The 19,183-nt window shown below is 37.5% G+C and overlaps 1 protein-coding gene across 8 annotated transcripts in view; it reads left to right on the top strand.

Moving 5' to 3' along the window:
* Positions 1 to 18,972, top strand: part of FLVCR1 (FLVCR choline and heme transporter 1) — a 38,418-nt gene extending 19,446 nt beyond the window's left edge. For 2 of the 8 annotated variants that reach the window (XM_067728993.1, XM_067728989.1), the window contains 6 exons: positions 7,316 to 7,383; positions 8,086 to 8,189; positions 9,972 to 10,082; positions 10,672 to 10,777; positions 10,999 to 11,110; positions 15,830 to 18,972. In XM_067728993.1, the coding sequence (XP_067585094.1) occupies positions 7,316 to 7,383; positions 8,086 to 8,189; positions 9,972 to 10,082; positions 10,672 to 10,777; positions 10,999 to 11,110; positions 15,830 to 16,008 (680 nt within the window). In that variant the 3' untranslated portion in view covers positions 16,009 to 18,972. Of the gene's footprint in view, positions 1 to 7,315; positions 7,384 to 8,085; positions 8,190 to 9,971; positions 10,083 to 10,671; positions 10,778 to 10,998; positions 11,111 to 12,950 lie in introns of those variants that run through there. The other 6 variants (XM_067728991.1, XR_010941267.1, XR_010941268.1 and 3 more) reach the window with 6 other exon arrangements.
* Positions 18,973 to 19,183: the final 211 nt, after the last annotated feature.

Raw genomic sequence — 19,183 nt, 5'->3', positions numbered from 1 at the left:
ACAGATATTCCTCCTAACACTGTAGCTTTGACTGCAGGCACCAACACATTGTGTTCCCTTCAGAGTTTTGTGACACAGTATTCTTTTGTCCTTATATTAACACTGTTTATTAACCAATACCCCCTATTTCTGTCTTACTTGCCTTCAGAAGTCACTCACTGCTATTCTTTTCTTTATATTTTTGGGGGGCAGTGCACACAAGAGTACATAATTGTTTTATAAGTTGTAACAAGTTATGCTGTGACCTAAACTCTTACCCTTTTACTGGGATTACTTCCCCCCACCCCTTTTCTTAGTGGAAATTATTAAACACAAAAGTAGAACATTTAATTTAATGAATTCCTAAGTACCCATCATCACCCAGCTTCAACAATTACCAACAGTTCACCAATCTTGCTTTTATTTCCTCTGCATTTTTCCTGGAATATTTTACCTTTTTATTTTTTTTTTTTTTTGGCTTTGGCCACGCTGCAGCTTGTGGTATCTTAGTTCCCTAACCAGGGATCAAACCTGGGCCCTTGGCAGTGAAAGTGCAGAGTCCTAACCACTGGACAGCCAGGGAATTCCCTGGAATATTTTAAAGCAAATACCAGATGTTATATCATCTCATAATTAAATACTTCAGTTCCTTTTCTTAATTTTGGTTACCTCCACTGCTTAGCTTAAACCTAAAATTCATAACTAGGAAGCAGAGAAAATATAGTGGCTCACTATTATCTAGTAGAGCAAATTCATTTCTTTAGCCTATCATTTAAGGTGGCTTCTTTCCTTCTTTTATACCTCATTGTTTCCCAATACAAAATTCTCTTTTAGCCAAATTTATAACCAACCCTGTGTCACATACACAGACACAAACATGCCTTCACATGCACATACACTGTTAATTCTCATCTCTGTAATACATTTTGTGCCATTATTTCTTCTACCTGAAATGTGTCCTTTTTTTCCTTAAGCAGTCCTATAAGAGCTAGCTTAACGTTTACCTCACTTATTGTTCATTGTATTATTCATTCATTTATTCATTTATCCTACCAATAAGTATCAAGTATCTACTAAATATATAACAGTGCCCTAGATGCTGTGTGGATTAGAAAGAAGAATGATACATGATTTCCACCCTGAAATAATTATAATTCAATTGAGGAGATTATGTAAACCTCTGAAAAGTAAACAATAGTGTAAAAGTTATTTATCAGAAAGATAACAACATAAGAGAAGTTGTATGGCAAGTGCATGCTAAAGGCCTTCAGAATACATAATTGGGACAAGATACAAGAAAGGAAGGGGTGTGGGTGGCAGGGAGGGCATCACAGCAAAGATGGTGGTTGAGGCTGGCCTTGAAGGACAGGTTAGATTTGGATAGACAAGGGGGAAGAGGGTAATGGCATGAGCAAGGGCCTTAGATGGCACCGTCTCTGACTATTCTGATTTCTGTGGAGCTTTTATGTGTTTTATAGCGCATTATTTAGCACCTGGTTATGCATAACTAATTAGGTAAAAATTTGTTTAGTTGTTTGAAATTTGTAAAGGACTTCCATATATATTATTTCAGCTAAATTTTTGAGATAGATTATTATACTTGTTTTAAAAATAAAGACTCTGAGTTCTCATTTATTTTTTAAAAAAATATATTTAAATATTTGTTTATTTGGCTGTGCCAGGTCTTTTTTTTTTTTTGGCTGCATTGGGTCTTCATTGCTCAGTGCAGGCTTCTCATTGCGGTGGCTTCTCTTGTTGCGGAGCATGGGCTCTAGGCGTGCAGGCTTCAGTAGTTGCAGCACACAGGCTCAGCTGTTGTGGTGCACAAGCTTAGTTGCTCCATTGCATGTGGGATCTTCCCAGACCAGGGACTGAACCCATGTCCCCTGCATTGGCAGGCGGACTCTTAACCACTGTGACGCCAAGGAAGTCCCTGTGCCAGGTTTTAGTTGTGGCACGTGGGATCTTTGTTGCCGCATACGGGATTTTCATTGTAGCATGAGGGATCTTTAGTTGTGGCATTAGGGAATCTTTTAGTTGCGGCATGTGGGCTCTTAGTTGTGGCATGCGGGATCTGGTTCCCTGACCAAGGATCGAACCAGGGCCCCCTACATTGGGAGCATGGAGTCTTAACCACCGGACCACTAGGGAAGTCCCCTGAGTTCTCATTTCTTAATTCTAAATTTTATTTGTATAAGATTTAAAAGGTACAAAGGACATACAATGAAAAGTCAGTCTTCTCCCATCTCTATCCCCAGGTCATCCACTCCCTGGAAGGAATCACTGTTACCACCTGCAACTTATTTTTTATCATCTGCAGTTTATTTGTGAGGCTAGTATAACCTTGATATCAAAATCAGACAGGGACAGTGTAAGAGAAAAATTATAGGCCAGTTTTACCTATGAATCTAGATGTAAAAATCCAAAATAAAATATTAGAAAACCTAACCCAGCTATTTATAAAAATGACAGTGCATCCTGACGAAGTTTGGTTTATCTCAGGAGTGAGAAATGATTTAGTACTAGAAATGTATGCATATAATTGACCACAGTAAGAGATCAAAGAGGAAAATTTACCCAATGGCTGAGGAAAAAGCATTTGATAGAATACAATACCCATTGGTTAAAGACTCTTAACCAATTGTGAGAAAAATGAACTTTCTGAACCTGATAAAGTTTATCTACAAAAACCCTATAGCAAACATCATTCCAAAGGCAGAACCTTAGGAACATTACCCTTAAAAATCAATAAGAAGGGCTTCCCTGGTGGTGCAGTGGTTGAGAGTCCACCAGCCGGTGCAGGGGACACGGGTTCGTGCCCCGGTCCGGGAAGATCCCACATGCCGCGGAGCAGCTGAGCCCGTGAGCCATGGCCGCTGAGCCTGCGCGTCTGGAGCCTGTGCTCCGTAACGGGAGAGGCCACAACAGTGAGAGGCCTGCGTACCGCAAAAAACAAACAAAAAAAAATCAGTAAGAAGTAGCCCTTAAAACAAGGATGCCTATTGTCACCACCTCTATTCAACATCCAACTGAAAGTCCTGGCTGGCCCACTAATACAGGAAAAATGAAAAGTATATGAATTGGAAAGAAAAAAAGATGCTATTATTCGCAGATAATATGATTATGTATACCAGAGGTCAGCAAACTGTCTTAGGAGCCAAATCTGGCCATTGCCGGTTTTTATAAAGTTGTGTTCGCTTACATATTGTTTATGGCTGCTTTTGAACTACAAGAGCAGCAGAGTAGCCACATCAGAGACCATATAGCCTGCAAAGCTAAAATATTTACTGTCTGGTCTTTTACAGAAAATGTTTTTGCTAACCCCATGGTCTACAAAATAATTCAAGAGAACCTACAGACTGTATTAGAACTAATAAGGATGGGTTCAGAAAGATTATGAGATACCTAACAATGTGAAAATATCAATTGCATTCTTATAAAAAGATACATTTTATAATAGCAACCAAAAGTATAAGATGTGTAGGAATAAATCTACCAAAAAGAACTTAATGTAAATCAGCTATACTTAAATGTTAAAAAATAACTTTATAAATTATAAAACATTGAAAGACATAAGAGAAGACCTCAGTTAAGTGGAGGGATATACCATGTTTTTGGAAGACTCAAGATTGTAATAATGTCAGTTAACCTTACAGGACCACTGTATTAACAAATGTCAATTATGGATTTGGACTGATGGAAAGGCCAGACACAGACACAGTCTTCAGAAACTGAACAGAGTTTACTTGTTGAAGGAATTAGAAAGAGGGAGTTGGGAAACCCTGTGGAGAGTTCAATAATATTCCCCAGGACAGTTGGAGAAGTTTCTTGACTTATTCGTCACCGAAGGGGTGCATAGTTAGGGATCATAATGTCTGAATGAGTGAGAGTCATATCACACCTTTTGGAATTGTACCTGTCCCCCTCCATGCCTAGTATTATATACAAAAGATTGGAGCAGACTTGTACATGGGATAGTCTGGATAGGCACTACACTCCTAGGACAGGTTTTCAGGATATTTTAGTGTCCAAAACTCAGGAACCAAATAAACCAAGAAACTTTTTTTTTTTTTTGAGTTAGGGCTATTTGGAGAAAGCATGATCCCTCACTGTTCCCATCTGTAGCTACTTGCTATCTGAAACTCAGACAAATACCATACTCTAGATTCAGCTAACAGTATTCTTTGCTATTGTAATTCTTTCTCCAGATTCTGGCTATCCTCACTGAGGTCTGGAATAGATTTGAGATCACCGTAGGGTACAGTGCAGTAGAGTACACTCAAGCCTCAGCACCGGCCTCCTTTATTTTCCTTGGCCTCCTCAGGCTAACCTCGCTGGGTCCCTGTGCATTCCTGAGCTCAGTGGGAAGAGAGTAACAAAGGCTAGTTACCCAGGGGTTTTTGATAACATCTTTAGACCTAGGCCTCATCTTGCAATCTCCAACTTAAACAGGGTTTGTAATAAAACTTGGCTAATTCTGAAATTACTATGAGATAAGTAAGGGCCAAGAACAACAATGGTAATTTTGATAAAGAACAAGGTAAGGAACTAATTCTCAGATATCAAGATTTATAGAGCAGTGGTAATCAAGATGTCATGTATTAGTAAGGGATAGGCAATTAGATCACTGGAACAGAATAGAGAGCCCAGGGACCTAGCCCTGTGTATCAGTTGGCATAGGCTAGGTTGTATTATAGCAATGAAACCCCACCAAAAAAAATCTTAGTGGCCAAACACATCAAAAGTTTATTTCTTGCCAATGCTACCTGTTCACTGTGAGTAGGCAGCAAATTACTCAGGGATCCAGGCACATGTCTCCATGATTACTCAGGTAGGAAATGAGAAGTATCACTTTTACTCACCTTTAAAGTCATATGGCCATGCCACTAAGTGCCTGTATAGAGAAAAACTAGAATATTTGCAGACGGCTGTGATGACTAGAACATTATGCATATATGAAAACTTGATATTTGTAGAAGAGAATCTACATAGTAAATTGTCCTGGGACAATCAATTAGCCATAGAGGAAAAATAAGGTGAAATTAGAAAATGAATTGTGGATTAAAGATCAAAGGGTAAAAATCAGAGCTTTAATTTTTTTTTTTTTGGCCACGCAGCACAGCATGCAGGATCTTAGTTCCCTGACCAGGGCAGGAATTGAACCCGTGCCTCCTGCAGTGGAAGCATGGAGTCTTAACCACTGGACCTCCAGGGAAGTTCCCAGAACTTTAATGTTTTAGAAGCAATAAAAGGAAGGGAAGGGAACCATCTTTAGTATTCTTTTTTTTTTTTTTTTAACATCTTTAGTATTCTTAAAAGAATTTCCTAACGCAAAAAACATAAACCCTAAATAAAAAGATTGATAAATATATACATTAAACTAATGATATTTTCTAAAAGGACATGACATAGGCTATGAGAAAATGTCTGCAATGCATATAACCAACAAAGGCTTCGTACTCACAATATAAAAGTGACCCCTATTAATCACTAAGAAAAGAGCAAGCAGTCTGGGGAAATCAGAAGGCGGCATTTATATGTTTGTGTGTGTGTATATTGCTCATGTATGATGCTCAACCTTACTAGTAATTGAGGAAATCCGAATCAAAACCAAAGTAAGATACAATATCCCACACATTCAAATTGGCAAAAAAAAAATTTTTTTTAATCTGATGCAAACAAAGTTGGCAAGGATATAGAGTAAAGGAACTCTGTTGGTAGTACAGTAAGTCCCCTACATATGAACCTTCAAGTTGTGAGCTTTCAAAGATGCAAACGTGCATTCCGTCAATGTCAGGTGTGAGTGAAGTTGCAGTTTATCCCCCGTCTCCTATTGCTGACGATCCTTCAGGTCTACCATCTCCCACCTCCTCTCCCTCCTCCAGTCAGTAACTCTTCTTCCCTGTCACTTGATGCCAGCCCCTGTATGGCAGCTGTTGTACTGTACTACTGTACTTTTCAAGGTACTGTACTGTAAGATTAAAAATGTTTTCTTTATTTTTTGTTTGTTTTTTATGTATTATTTGTGTGAAAAGTATTATAAACCCATTACAGTACAGTACTATATAGCTGATTGTGTTACTTGGGTACCTAGGCTAACTTTGTTGGACTCACGAACAAATTGGACTTACAAACCCACTCTCGGAACGGAACTCGTTCATATGTAGGGGACTTACTATATAAACTGGCACACCCATTTGGAAGAGTAGTTTGGCTATATCTAGAAAGTAGAAGTTTTACTCCTAGGTACATACTTAGAGAAACCCTTATACATAAGAACAAAAACATAGTATTTATTGCAACATTGTTTTAAATAGCAAAAAACTGGAAAAAGCCTTAACATGTCTATTGACTTAGGACAAGAGATAATTAAATGGAAGTATATTCACACAATGTACTATTATACACCAGAGAAAACTGATGAGCTAGAACTAAAAGTATCAACATGGTTAAATCTCAAAACCATGATATTGAGTGATACGAGCAAATTGCAGATGGATACTAATACCATATTATTTATATAAAATTTAAATACATGCAGAATAATTCTAACTGTTGTGTATTGATACACATATGTTATAATATCTACGATGATAAACACCAAGATCAGGATAGGGATTACCTCTGAGGAAGAATAGGATTAAGGAAGGTCTAAAAAAATGAATCTACAGCAAAGATGGCAAAATGTTAATGTTTAGCAAGAGGGTGATGAGTAAGGGTATTTGTTAAATTAGTCTCTGTACTATTTTGTATGCTTGAAATATTTAATAATAGAAAAACAATAAACTTAAATTTCAGCTAGGTTAAAAGACTTAGACCTAAAGTTTTACAACATATGTGAAGAAACTCCATGATTCAAACCTAGTCATATGATTCCTGATAACCAGCTGTTTTTATTTTTCCTTTTTAAGTATTCTTTAATTAACATTGTCTTACTAATTGCCTTATAAGTCTTCGATGCAGGGGTGAGATCTCTGAAAGAGGGATTCTGTCTTAATGCTTTAACATTCATTAGCTTGTGTAGGCGCTCAGGAAGCAATCCGTTGCTAGATTGCTGTATACAATGTTATGCATGGGACTGTGATTTCTGGTCCATATTGTCTGAACCTAAATAATAGTAAATGATGTAACGACAGAATTTTACAATCACAATCTCTAGTAAGTTTAGGTGTTACGTTGATCAGTCCACATCCTGAAAGGGGATAGCAAGAGGTCTTAATTTTTTCTGTCAACTGTCTAAGAAGACATTATATTTTCACAGCTGTCACAGAGTGTTGCATATTACTTTATGAACTAGTACATGGTACATTGATAGTTTTCTCTGTATTTATTGTAGGTATCATGACTGGAGCATTTTATTCAGTCTCAACATTATTAAATCAAATTATACTGACATACTATAAGGTAAGCTTCTGCCTATATTGTGTTGCATGCCTGGCCAAGAATTTTTTTTTAGCAATATAATTCCTGTTAGCATGATCATAAGGCTAAAGATTTATGACCTTGTTGCTGTAAAAGATTTATATTTGTTTTCACTGAGAATACATTTGATCCAGTTTATAAAACAACATGGAAAGCAGAAGTCATTATTGCTTTGACAATACCTCAGTCTTTTTAAAAATTTTTTTTAAAGAGATAGTGTGACTGGTTATATGAAAAAAGACAAAGAACAAACTTTAAAAGAAACCAACACAAATATAAAGATGTAAACATCAAGCTCTGATCTCTCTTTGCTTTTGAAAGGAGAATGCAGTTGTAGTATGTAAAAGCTATCAGCTTAACTTCCTTTTCAGACATCTGTGAATTACTTAAGAATTCTAACAAAAATTACTGTACTTTCTAACCATGGAAGATCAAGAAAAATTCCCTTTTTGATTTCTCCCATATATCAGGGTTTTTTTTTTCTGTTTTAATGTAGAATGTCCTTTAACATGTGCTTTACCTTCCTCTACCCCATTCACCTTAACACATGTACTGAATTCTTCATGTTATATTGTATGCTTAATTTTATCTGCTATTTCCATTGACTTTGAGAAGGTATTGGAATGTGAAGGATCTGTTTGAATTAGAAGTATCTGATCAACTTCTTTTGAAAAACATTTTAAGGGAGAAGAAGTGAATGCTGGAAGGATTGGGCTAACGCTAGTGTTAGCTGGAATGGTGGGCTCTATTCTTTGTGGTTTATGGCTGGATTATACCAAAACATACAAGTAAGTGAAAGTAGGCAAATATGGTGTACAACCTAAGGTATTTTGGTTTTGAAGGAACCTTTACTTTTTATTTTAAGAAATTTACAAACTGTTATTATTACTAAAAGACTTGGATTCTAGACACTCTTAGGTTCCCTTAACTTCTGAATACAGTAGTCTCTGTATTATCTTATCGGTCTTGTTTATTTCAACTTTGAGAACTTGGATACCTTATGAACTCCCCTCCCCTCTAATAATACTCACATATACCTCTTCAGAATGGATCATTTCTATTCTAAAAAGGGCCCTTTCTGAGAAACATTTGACTTCTGACGGAGACTTTATATTGCTCTTTTCTCATGTTATGAACTTAAAAACAAACAAATAAAAAGTTGTTCTTTCCTATCAAAAGGCTTTTTGGTAAAAATTGTTTGGCTAAAATGCCCCCAAACTGTAGTTCCACTTAACTATTATACTGTAATACATAATATGAAGATGCTATATTAATTGTACATCTATATGGAGCCAGAAAAATGCTAATACAAAAGAAAAAGTGAGTAATACCAACTAGGAGACTGAGAAAGGGGTTTCAGAGGCAGCATCTTTTGCACTGGGCCTTAAAAGAATAGCTATATTTCAAAAAAAAGAAGAAGAATAGCTACATTTCTTAACAGACAGAAACTTCCCATCTGTTTGGGAGAAATGAATGAATGGAACTATGAATGAATGAAGTAATGGAACTATGTCCTCTGCGCCTTTCAAGGCCTAAGATATATTTGATACCATTATCTAAACCCTTTCAACGTACTGCTGATCTTGAAATTCTCCAATATAGTTCTCGTGTAATTTAAGACAGCACTTACTATGGCTTCATTATTATGTAATGGTAGCTTAGAGTAAAACCCATTAAATTTGTAGATGAAGGGAGCATATGTAAAGGATTTATATTTATTAATAGTCTTTGGTCCATTTTATAATTAGGAAACTGGATTGGCATAGAAATGTTCTTTGTTGCCCTGGCTTTCTTCTCAGGATAACTGCCACTCATTCACCAAGTTCCTGGGTTTTTTTTTTGTTTTGGTTTGGTTATTTCTGCGGTACGCGGGCCTCTCACTGTTGTGGCCTCTCCCGCTGCGGAGCACAGGCCCCGGACGCGCAGACCCAGCGGCCACGGCCCACGGGCCCAGCCGCTCCGCAGGACGCGGGATCCTCCCGGACCGGGGCACAAAACCCGCGTCCCCTGCATCGGCAGGCGGACTCTCAACCACTGCGCCACCAGGGAAGCCCAATGGGAAGTAATATTTGATCCCTGTCCTTAGGATCAGGTGTTCCTGATAAGGTGTTCACATATGTAACGTTAAATAATAATATAACAGACTAAAATAGATGTCAAGTGCCAATTATGTAGATAGAAAATGATTAGGGAGTTTGGAAGAAAGGAGAATCTTGTAAGCTGCAGTGGTTAGGAAAAGCATTTTGGAAGAGGTGGAATTTGATCTGTATCTTGAAATAACGGATAGGGAACTATCCCATTTGGTGGCACAAAAATGATTTTATCCTTATGAGTTTTCCTTCTTGTCTGAGCATTGGATATGATGTGAGTTTTGTTGTCTGTTGCTGTTGAAACTTAAATTTAATCTTTCAAGTCCATGCCTTGGTGGAAACATTTTCCATAGATAAGAAGGGGTTAATCTTGAAATCTGAAGAATTTATTACCGTATGGACAGAGCATAGCTAGACATGATTTTTATATGCCTAAGAAAATCGGACAAAATACTAACAATTTTGTTGTTTTTGTTTTAGACATACTACTTTGACAGTTTACATTTTGTCTTTTGTTGGAATGGTTATATTTACTTTCACACTAAACCTTGGACACATTATCATCGTGTTTGTCACTGGAGGGTTGCTTGGGTAAGCATCACATGTATTTAGGAGGAATGATAGCATGCTGTTATAATTCTGAAGTACCACTACAGTGGTTTTTAACTTTTTTAAGTTCATCCGAAAGTTCTTTAATATTTTATTTTTTTATTTTTATTTGTTTAACGTCTTTATTGGAGTATAATTGCTCAAAAGTTCTTTAATATTTTAAACTTTAAAAATCTGTCTTGTGCACGCCAATGTGTAGTTCTTTACAACTATAAAAAATTAGCTTAAAATTATTTTTTTGCTATACTGTAGGTGAAAAATGGATAAGCCTTACTTCATCCAAGTAACTTTACTTGGCTAGAAAGACAACTGACTTAGAAAACTAGGGGTAAATTTTTCTCAGGAAAAAAAATGAGAAACTGTTTTGCTTCCTAGTTCATGGTTTTGCTTCTCAGTTCTCATGTCCTTGGGTTAATTGGTGAATCATCATAGTGCCTTCCTTTCACATACCAACCTCAAAACATTCACTTACTTGATAATTAGAATAGGTCTGAGAAGTTAAGCAATTGCATCAATATGTGATATTGTCCTTTTAATGATTCTTTCTGTGATTTTGGATTTATTTTCTTAGTTTCTTCATGACTGGTTACCTCCCCTTGGGTTTTGAATTTGCTGTTGAAATCACTTACCCTGAGTCTGAAGGTACTTCATCTGGTCTTCTTAATGCTGCTGCACAGGTAAACCTCTGATTTCTCTTAAATCTGAGACCATTAGTTTACCAAATAGTCTAGTGGATAATGAGTTTGACCATAGTTTTTGTTTTAAAAATTCCACCTTTCAATGCATGTTTCTAGAAGCCAAATCATATGAATAAAATAGTTAAGAAAAGTTCTGGGGAAAACATTATATTTGTTTTAAAGAAGCAAACAATAAAAATATTTCTCTTACTTTATTTTAGATATTTGGAATTTTATTCACATTGGCGCAAGGAAAGCTCACATCAGACTATAGTCCTACGGGAGGGAACATCTTCCTCTGTGTTTGGATGTTTGTAGGCATCATTTTAACAGGTAAATTAGGGAATTTGCCTGCCAAAGTACTCGTGTCATGTTGTCTTTATATTTAATTTTCATTTATATTGCTTCTCAAGGCTTGACAGAACTCAAGAAAAAAATGAGATAAAAAGCAGGATATTATTGTTTCCCTTCAAGGAGATGAATCTATGAATTCATTTTTCGGGTTTCAAATTCAATGCAATTACTATGCATAGAAAATAAAACCATTGTAACAAGTGTCAGTAAAGGCCTGGAATGGACAGACCTGGCCTCAAGTTGTGATTCTGCTGCTCACTAGCTGTGTGACTTTGAAAAGTTACTCAACCTCTCACATCCTCCCTTTCTCATTTATATAATAGGGTATTAAAAGCCTGCTTTATGATGGTTATACAATTTTTTGAATATAATTTTAAAAACACTGTATTGTATACATTAAAGGGGTAAATGTTATGATATGTGAATTGTATCTCAAAAAAATGTATATAGATGTAATATAAATATGGTAAAAATAGCAAAAAGAAAGGGGGAAATGCAACTATACTATTGCAAGATTTCTACATCTTTCTTGAAGTAATTCTATATAAAGTCTAAGAAGATTGTGATAAATTAAAGATGCACAGTGTACTCCCTAGAGCAACGAATAAAAAATAAACAATAACAAAAAAAGGCTGCCTTAGGGGGTTGCTGTGAGGATTAACTGAGATGGTTGATGAAGAGCTCCTAGTATAGTGTCTGGCACCTAGGACATGCCTGATCATGTATCACATAGGCTGCTTTTTTTTTTTTTTTTTTTTTTTGGTGTACGAGGGCCTCTCACTGCTGTGGCCTCTCCCATTGCGGAGTACAGGCTCCGCGCAGGCTCAGCGGCCACGCCTCACGGGCATAGCCGCTCAGCGGCATGTGGGATCCTCCCAGACGGGGGCACGAAGCCGTGTCCCCTGCGTCGGCAGGCGGACTCTCAACCACAGCGCCACCAGGGAAGCCCTGCTTTTTTTTTTCTTAAGATTTTTTTTTTTTTTTGGCTGCGTCGGGTCTTAGTTGTGTGGCATGTGGGATCCTCCGCTGTGGCGTGCAGGCTCTTTGTTGCAGCACACTGGCTTCTCTCTAGTTGTGGCCCGTGGCTTGTGTGCTCAGTAGTTGCGGCACATGGACCTAGTTGCCCTGTGGCATGTGGGATCTTAGTTCCCTGACCAGGGATCAAACTCATGTCCCCTGCATTAGAAGGCAGATTCTCAACCACTGGACTTCCAGGGAAGTCCCCTTAAGATTTTTTTGATGTGGAGCATTTTTAAAGTCTTTATGGAATTTTTGCTTCTGTTTTATGTTTTGTTTTTTTGGCTGCGAGGCATGTGGGATCTTAGCTCCCCAACCAGGGATCGAACCCACACCCCTTGCATTGGAAGGCGAAGTCTTAACCACTGGATCGCCAGGGAAGTCCCAGGCTGTTATAATGTGGTAACCATGGGACGAAGTCAAATGGTGGTGGTGGAAATAGCGTGTGGAATTATTTGCCAGTTCTTCTTAGGTTTAGTCACAATAGACATGGGCAGGAAAGAGAATAGAGTGCCCGATCTCCAGAAAAAGAGCATGTAAAAGAACTTTTATCCATAGTTTGTCCAGGCACACGGGTGTAAGGATGAATTTCGGAGCAAGATTTATAGGGAATTCCCTTGCAGTCCAGTGGTTAGGACTCTGAGCTTTCACTGCCGGGGCCCGGGTTCGATCTCTGGTTAGGGAGCACAGATCCCACAAGCTGTGGGGCGCGGCCAAAAAAAAAAAGCAAGATTTATATCCATTAGTGCTTCCAGGCCCATGTTGGCCTCAACTGTTATTTCACTTTGTTAATTTCTTTCAGAGTCCCCTTGTCAACATGAGAGACAGAAGCCATGGAGACTTGAAGAGGGATTATTTTTTTGATCTGCTATAACTTGATTCAAGGATAGAATCTAGCAGAAAGATATGAATCAAGGCTTCTTTTTATATTCGTTTGAATACCTGATCATTCTTTTTGAAACCCCCAATATGATAAATGCTTACCAGTGATAAGCACTTATTTTGGAAATACACAACCACCTAAGGTCACTATCATTCATTCATTACACTCAAAGGGACTAAATGTACCATTTCCTCAAAGAAAAACATCCTACCACGGAAGTGTTTTCTTCTTATTCTCTTCAGTTAGTAAAACAAAGTGTACAAAACTGAATGTTCTGTAACTGAATGTATGTAATTTAATACATTAACTGTCTTAACTACTGATCTGTCATAAATAATTCCATATTTATTCTTAATTTCCAGGGAAGTAACACCTAGCTATCAAATAGAGTGTTTCTGTTGCACCAAAAAAGGGAACAGTTTTGTGTTCTCTTTTCACATTATCTTATAGTAAGATTCATAAATGTTCATTCAAACAGGTGAAGTACAGAAAATTAATTAAGAAGTGAAAAAAAGATCTTTAAAATTAGTTTTACATTGATACTTTTGCCACCTAAAAATACTAATTAATGTCTCTCATATGTTGAATGTTTTACTGGAGAGAGATGATGGATTTATATCCAGTAGTTATTTGTTTAGACAGAGGAAAGAAGGCTGGGAAATTCCTGAGGTGTGGTGAAGGTGGTACCTTTTCTTTTTACATTTTTTTGAGAATTGTTGGCAGATCTTGTTTTGACAGGGGAATTACCATTTAAATGCAGTGCATTCTGCTTTTCCAGTATTGACAGCTCTCTGTAAAGTCTATTATATAGGCTCCTTAGCCCATTTATGTCCATTAAAAAAAATGTTTCTAAACACTTCACAGTGTTTCTAAATGCTATGATTAATATTAATGGTAAAGAAATCCACAGTTTCCCCCTAAGTAGCCTCTTTGATTTGGTGGATTATACAACAGTGTCGAACGGATCAGCCGATATCGATCATTGCTGCAATTTAAAGCATGCCGTTTTAATATCAAGCTGCTTGTAAATATGAGCTTGTTATACAACATCACTTTAAAATCATTTAAATGCATTCAGAAAGGCCATTTTACATATGTCCAATTAGTTCAGCGTAAATATCTGAATTTCTAAAATATTGGTATCAGTAATGGAACAGAATTCTAAGGGGCAGTGTGGATTTCTAAAGAAGCATTAGTCTAATTTTTAAGACTGGTTTTACTTTCACCTTTCAGACTTTGCTTTATGACTGATTAGATTAGTTAACTACCCACAAACTTTTATCTTTTCTTGTTTTACACTCTCTTTTTGCAGTCTGTGGCCTTAACTACCACATTAATCTGTACCTCCAGACCCTGATCGCTTTTACATTTCAGACCAATATGTCTAATCATCTATTTATCTCTGGACCTGGATGTCCCATGGGATTTTATACTCAACCTATGCAGAACTGAACTCACCACCTTTCCAAGCACACCAATTCGTCTTGTATTTTCAGTTTCAATAACTAGGACCTCCATCCATTCAATTGCCCAAGCAAGTCACCCACTTCCCCCTCCCTAATCCCCATTTTTCATATCCTATCAAACCACTGAATCTTTTTTTAAAAAATATTATTTACTTATTTATTTTTTGGCTGCGTTGGGTCTTATTTGAGGCACGCAGGGCTTTTGCTGAGGCATGCGGGCTCTTCGTTGCGGCGCTGGGCTTCTCTCTAGTTGTGGCGTGCGGGTTTTCTCTTCTCTAGTTGTGGCGCACAGGCTCCAGAGCATGTGGGTTCTGTAGTTTGCGGCACGCGGGCTCTCTCATTGAGGCGCACGAGCTTAGTAGTTCTGGCATGCGGGCTTAGTTGCCCCGCGGCATGTGGGATCTTAGTTCCCCGACCAGGGATCGAACCAGTGTCCCCTGCATTGGAAGGCGATTCTTTACCACTGGACCACCAGGGAAGTCCCTCAAACCACTGAGTCTTATTGGTTTGATTCTAAAATATCTCTGAAACCTGTCCTTATATCACCATTTCTCACACATGCAGGCTTTCCCATCTCTCGGCAGGATGAAAGCCTCTTGACTTGCCTTCCTGCCTCTAGCCTTGTTGCTGATGACATCCCCCGCACAGCTGCCAGACTGAGTTCCCTAACGCACAGACCTGATCATGTCCTCCTCTACTCAGACGCAATGTCATCCTGCCAACCCAGCCTCCCATCTTGCCACCTGCCTCTTGTACTTGATGTTCCAATGATCCCAAACTACCTCTAGTGCCAAGAATAGGCTGTACTCTTCCTGTCCTGGTCTCTTGGCATGTACTGGTTTCCGCCTGCCTAGAATGCCTTCCCCTCTCCTCTTATCTGCTTGACAAGTTCCAACTCATTTTTCAAGTTTCAGTTCAAACATATCTCCTCTGGTAAGCCTTTCCTGATTTCCTTCTGACATAGGCATTTTTTTCCCCACACTTCCGCTACACTGTGCATGCCTGCATTATTGGAGTTGTTATACAGTGTTATAATTGTTTGCATGTCAGTGTTTCCCTAGCCTGGAGTGTCCTTTAGGGAAAGAATGGTGCTTTTCATCTTTGTGTCTTGGTTCTTAGCATCCTGTATTTGTTCACTAATGAATGACTTGCTAATTAAGTTAATGGCTTAGAGAGATACTGTTATTTTTTCAGGCTACAAGAATGTTATGGCATATTATGGTACTGTAGAGTGCTAAATTTGACAGTATCAAAAAAGATTTTGTACTGCTTAGAATAAAGTATATTTATACATACTCTACGGTAACTCCATTGATGCTTCTCTGTTTGCAGCATTAATCAAGTCCGATCTGAAAAGACACAATATAAATAAAGGAATTACAAATGGCGATATTAAAGCTGTAAGTAGTGAATATTTTTATGATTATACTATTGGGAAATGTGTGCCTAGAGTGAGTATAAACCCGTCTGCCCCATCAGCTGTTTTTTTAATTCCTGTGGCTCTGTCATAATGGCATATGCCAGATACGTACTGTAAATTTTTTATCCTCTTATTCTTTCTACAGGTACCAGTTGATAGCCCCACAGATGAAGAATCAAAAACTATTCTGATGTCCAAGCAATCAGAATCAGCAATTTGAGGTGAAAGGAAAAGTTAATATCATGTGATAATTGAGTAATAAAGCTTAGTTTATAGGTTGTGGGGAATGGACACTTACTTGAAAATTATTGTATGACTCCTGTATGCAGTTACTGTTCTTATTTGTTAATTTAAGCAATATTTTGCTTAAAATACTTTTGTTTACCTCATTTTAACACTACCATTTATCTAATGAGTGTCCCATCTTATATTATTGACCTAAAAGTAAGCTTCTTGACATTTGGTTTTTAAAAGTGAATGTTCTTTTTGTAGAAAATGGAAGCTTAGAAGGCTTTCTAAAATGATCATATGGAGGTCCAATCCCTTCAGGTCACATAGGAGTACATGCAATTTTTTTATATAAAACTATCCAGTGGAACCAAGTGTACAACGTATTCCTAATTATCTCCCTTTCCATTGTTCAGACCAGCTGTCCAAGCCCCCTCAGTGTGAATACAGTCTACGAATATGACACTTCTAACCCACCAAATGACACTATTGGGATGAGACTTCCAGATGACCTCTTAAGATTTTTCCCATTTCTTACATTCTTGTTAGAAAATACTTTGTAACAGGTACTGTCAGTGACCGTAAAAACTTTTCTGTGTGCAGACGGAACCCATAACTTTGGTCTTAGGCATATGTTCTCATTAAGCGAAGTAGCTCAGACACAGACTCATTACCTTGAGTTCTTCTTTGTGCTGCCTTCCCATTCATCGTAAGAATGCTAACACTATATTTTTCCACTCCAACTTGATATAGAGTAGTTTTGTATCCACTACCCTTTTTTACTCTTTTTTTCTTCAATATATAACTTTCTAGTAAGAAAATTTCATCCTGTGTGTTACTGGCTTTTTCATGATTTTTTGTATCACACCTTATACTTTTGCCTTGAAGATTCCTGAGATAAGGAACTCTGTAATAACTTCAGGTAGCCTAGGTATTCCCATTTAGTGGAGACCTCTTGAAATGCTGTCTGTTCTAATTCAGAAAATCATTCTTTATGGAATCTTTATCATTCTTTGAGGAATCCTGTGCCCAGGTCTGTGCTCCCTCAGTGTGTTGGGGGAGTGGATTCTTTTCTTCACCACAGAATGTGCATAGGCTCCAAACTGTTGGAACATCTGCTCTTTTACATGCTCAGGGTAAGGAGAATAGGACCAAATGCATTTCCACAGTGCCTACCACTGCGTTTTGTTTACAGTGAGAATCTCAATGTTGTTCATGTCCTGGCTCTCTAAGCTGATAGGGAATATCTTTAGAGTAATGGCATTTAAACAGCCATAATATTTATATTATGTCCACAGAAACACAAAAAGCCAATCAGGTATTCCCTTGAATATCCTTGAAGTGAATTAGCAATTCTGATTTGGGTGTACTATATGCATCGCTTTATACTGAAATTATAACATTCTCTGTAACCAAACGACAGTAAATTATGTGGAATCTTACCTTGGAGAACGTGTTACCAGAAGAACTTAGCTGGGAATCAGGAACTTCAGGTCTATGTCCTGGATCTGTTTCTAGTTTCCCTGTAAATCAGGCGGCACTTTCCTCATCCGTATAATGAATGTGTAAAATTTGATCTCAGAGATCTTTTTTGAATTTTAAATGCACTCATGGGGGGATAGACCAAATCATTGTACCACAGGAACTTAAATCTAGCTGTAGAAAAATTCCCTGGACAGTTGAATAAACAACTGTGGTTGTTACCTTGTAGATACAGGGAACTTAAAATCTGTTTTTAGAACTCCCCTGGTGGCACAGTGTTTAAGAATCCGCCTGCCAAGGCAGGGGACATGGGTTCAAGCCCTGGTCCGGGAAGATCCCACATCCTGTGGAGCGTCTAAGCCCGTGCACCACAAATACTGAGCCTGTGCTCTAGAGCCCGCGAGCTGCAACTACTGAGCCCGCGAGCCACAACTACTGAAACCCATGCACCTAGAGCCTGTGTCTGCAACAAGAGAAGCCACCACAATGAGAAGCCTGTGCACCACAACGAACAGTAGCCCCTGCTCACCACAACTAGAGAAAGCCCTCACGCAGCAACGAGACCTAACACAGCCAAAAATAAATTAATTTAAAAAATATGCATGACAAAATTTTTAAAAAATAAAATCAAATCTGTTTTTAGCCTTTTTGTTCAGTTGGTGATAGCTCAGGCAGAATATGCTGAATCATTAACTTCCTTAGATATTTACGTCACAGATTTTATGGCCAAAAATAGATTTTAAGGTACCTCCTCTAAATAATTGTTTTTACTTTTAAACAGTCAATGTTATTTCAAATAATCATATACTTGTCAAGTTCCTGAGGTTTGAACAAATTACAGATAAAAGTTGGAATATTTTATTTCTAAAAAGCATATATACATATATGTCATATGTATTTTTCCTTGTTGATTAGAAAAAGAATGAAATATGATGTGACAAAACACAAAATGAATTGATAATTTTTCTGTATTTTGAATTAAATTTGTCTGTAATACATCAAACAAGAATGTCATGTAATTCTATGTCGTAGCTTTGGAATATGGAGTTGGTAACTATCACTTGTGTAAATTTTAATCAAGTGATTTTAGAAAGAAACTGGATGCTTTCAAAAGCTCTTGTATTTATAAATGTTGCAAATATAGCTTTTGCCTTTTGTGAATGTTGGAGAAATGTCTTTAAAAATGTGTTTTAAAAATATGTGTAAACATAGAGTATTGCCAGAAGAATGCCTGTCGGTCTTAAGTCATTTTTCGTGTTCTGATTTTTGCTTTTTGTACTATTTAGCTGTATTCTTGTTCTTCAGTTATTTCAGACTTGAGATAAATTTATTTTTTTAAGGCTAATTTTGTGTGGCTTTTTTCTTTTTAAGTTATGATGTTTTAGTACACATGGGGAATGGAAAGGGATTATAACATTTCAGAATGGGCCAAGGGAGAGAGGTGGTTTGTGGAATACAGTAAGTCCCCTACATATGAACGAGTTCTCTTCCCAGAGCTCATCCCTAAGTCCAATTTGTTTGTAAGTCCAACAAAGTTATTTTCAGTTTTGTTTCTA

Source organism: Pseudorca crassidens, chromosome 2 (genome assembly GCF_039906515.1).
Source record: "Pseudorca crassidens isolate mPseCra1 chromosome 2, mPseCra1.hap1, whole genome shotgun sequence".
NCBI lineage: Eukaryota > Metazoa > Chordata > Mammalia > Artiodactyla > Delphinidae > Pseudorca > Pseudorca crassidens.
This window is presented reverse-complemented; position numbering and strand designations above follow the sequence as displayed.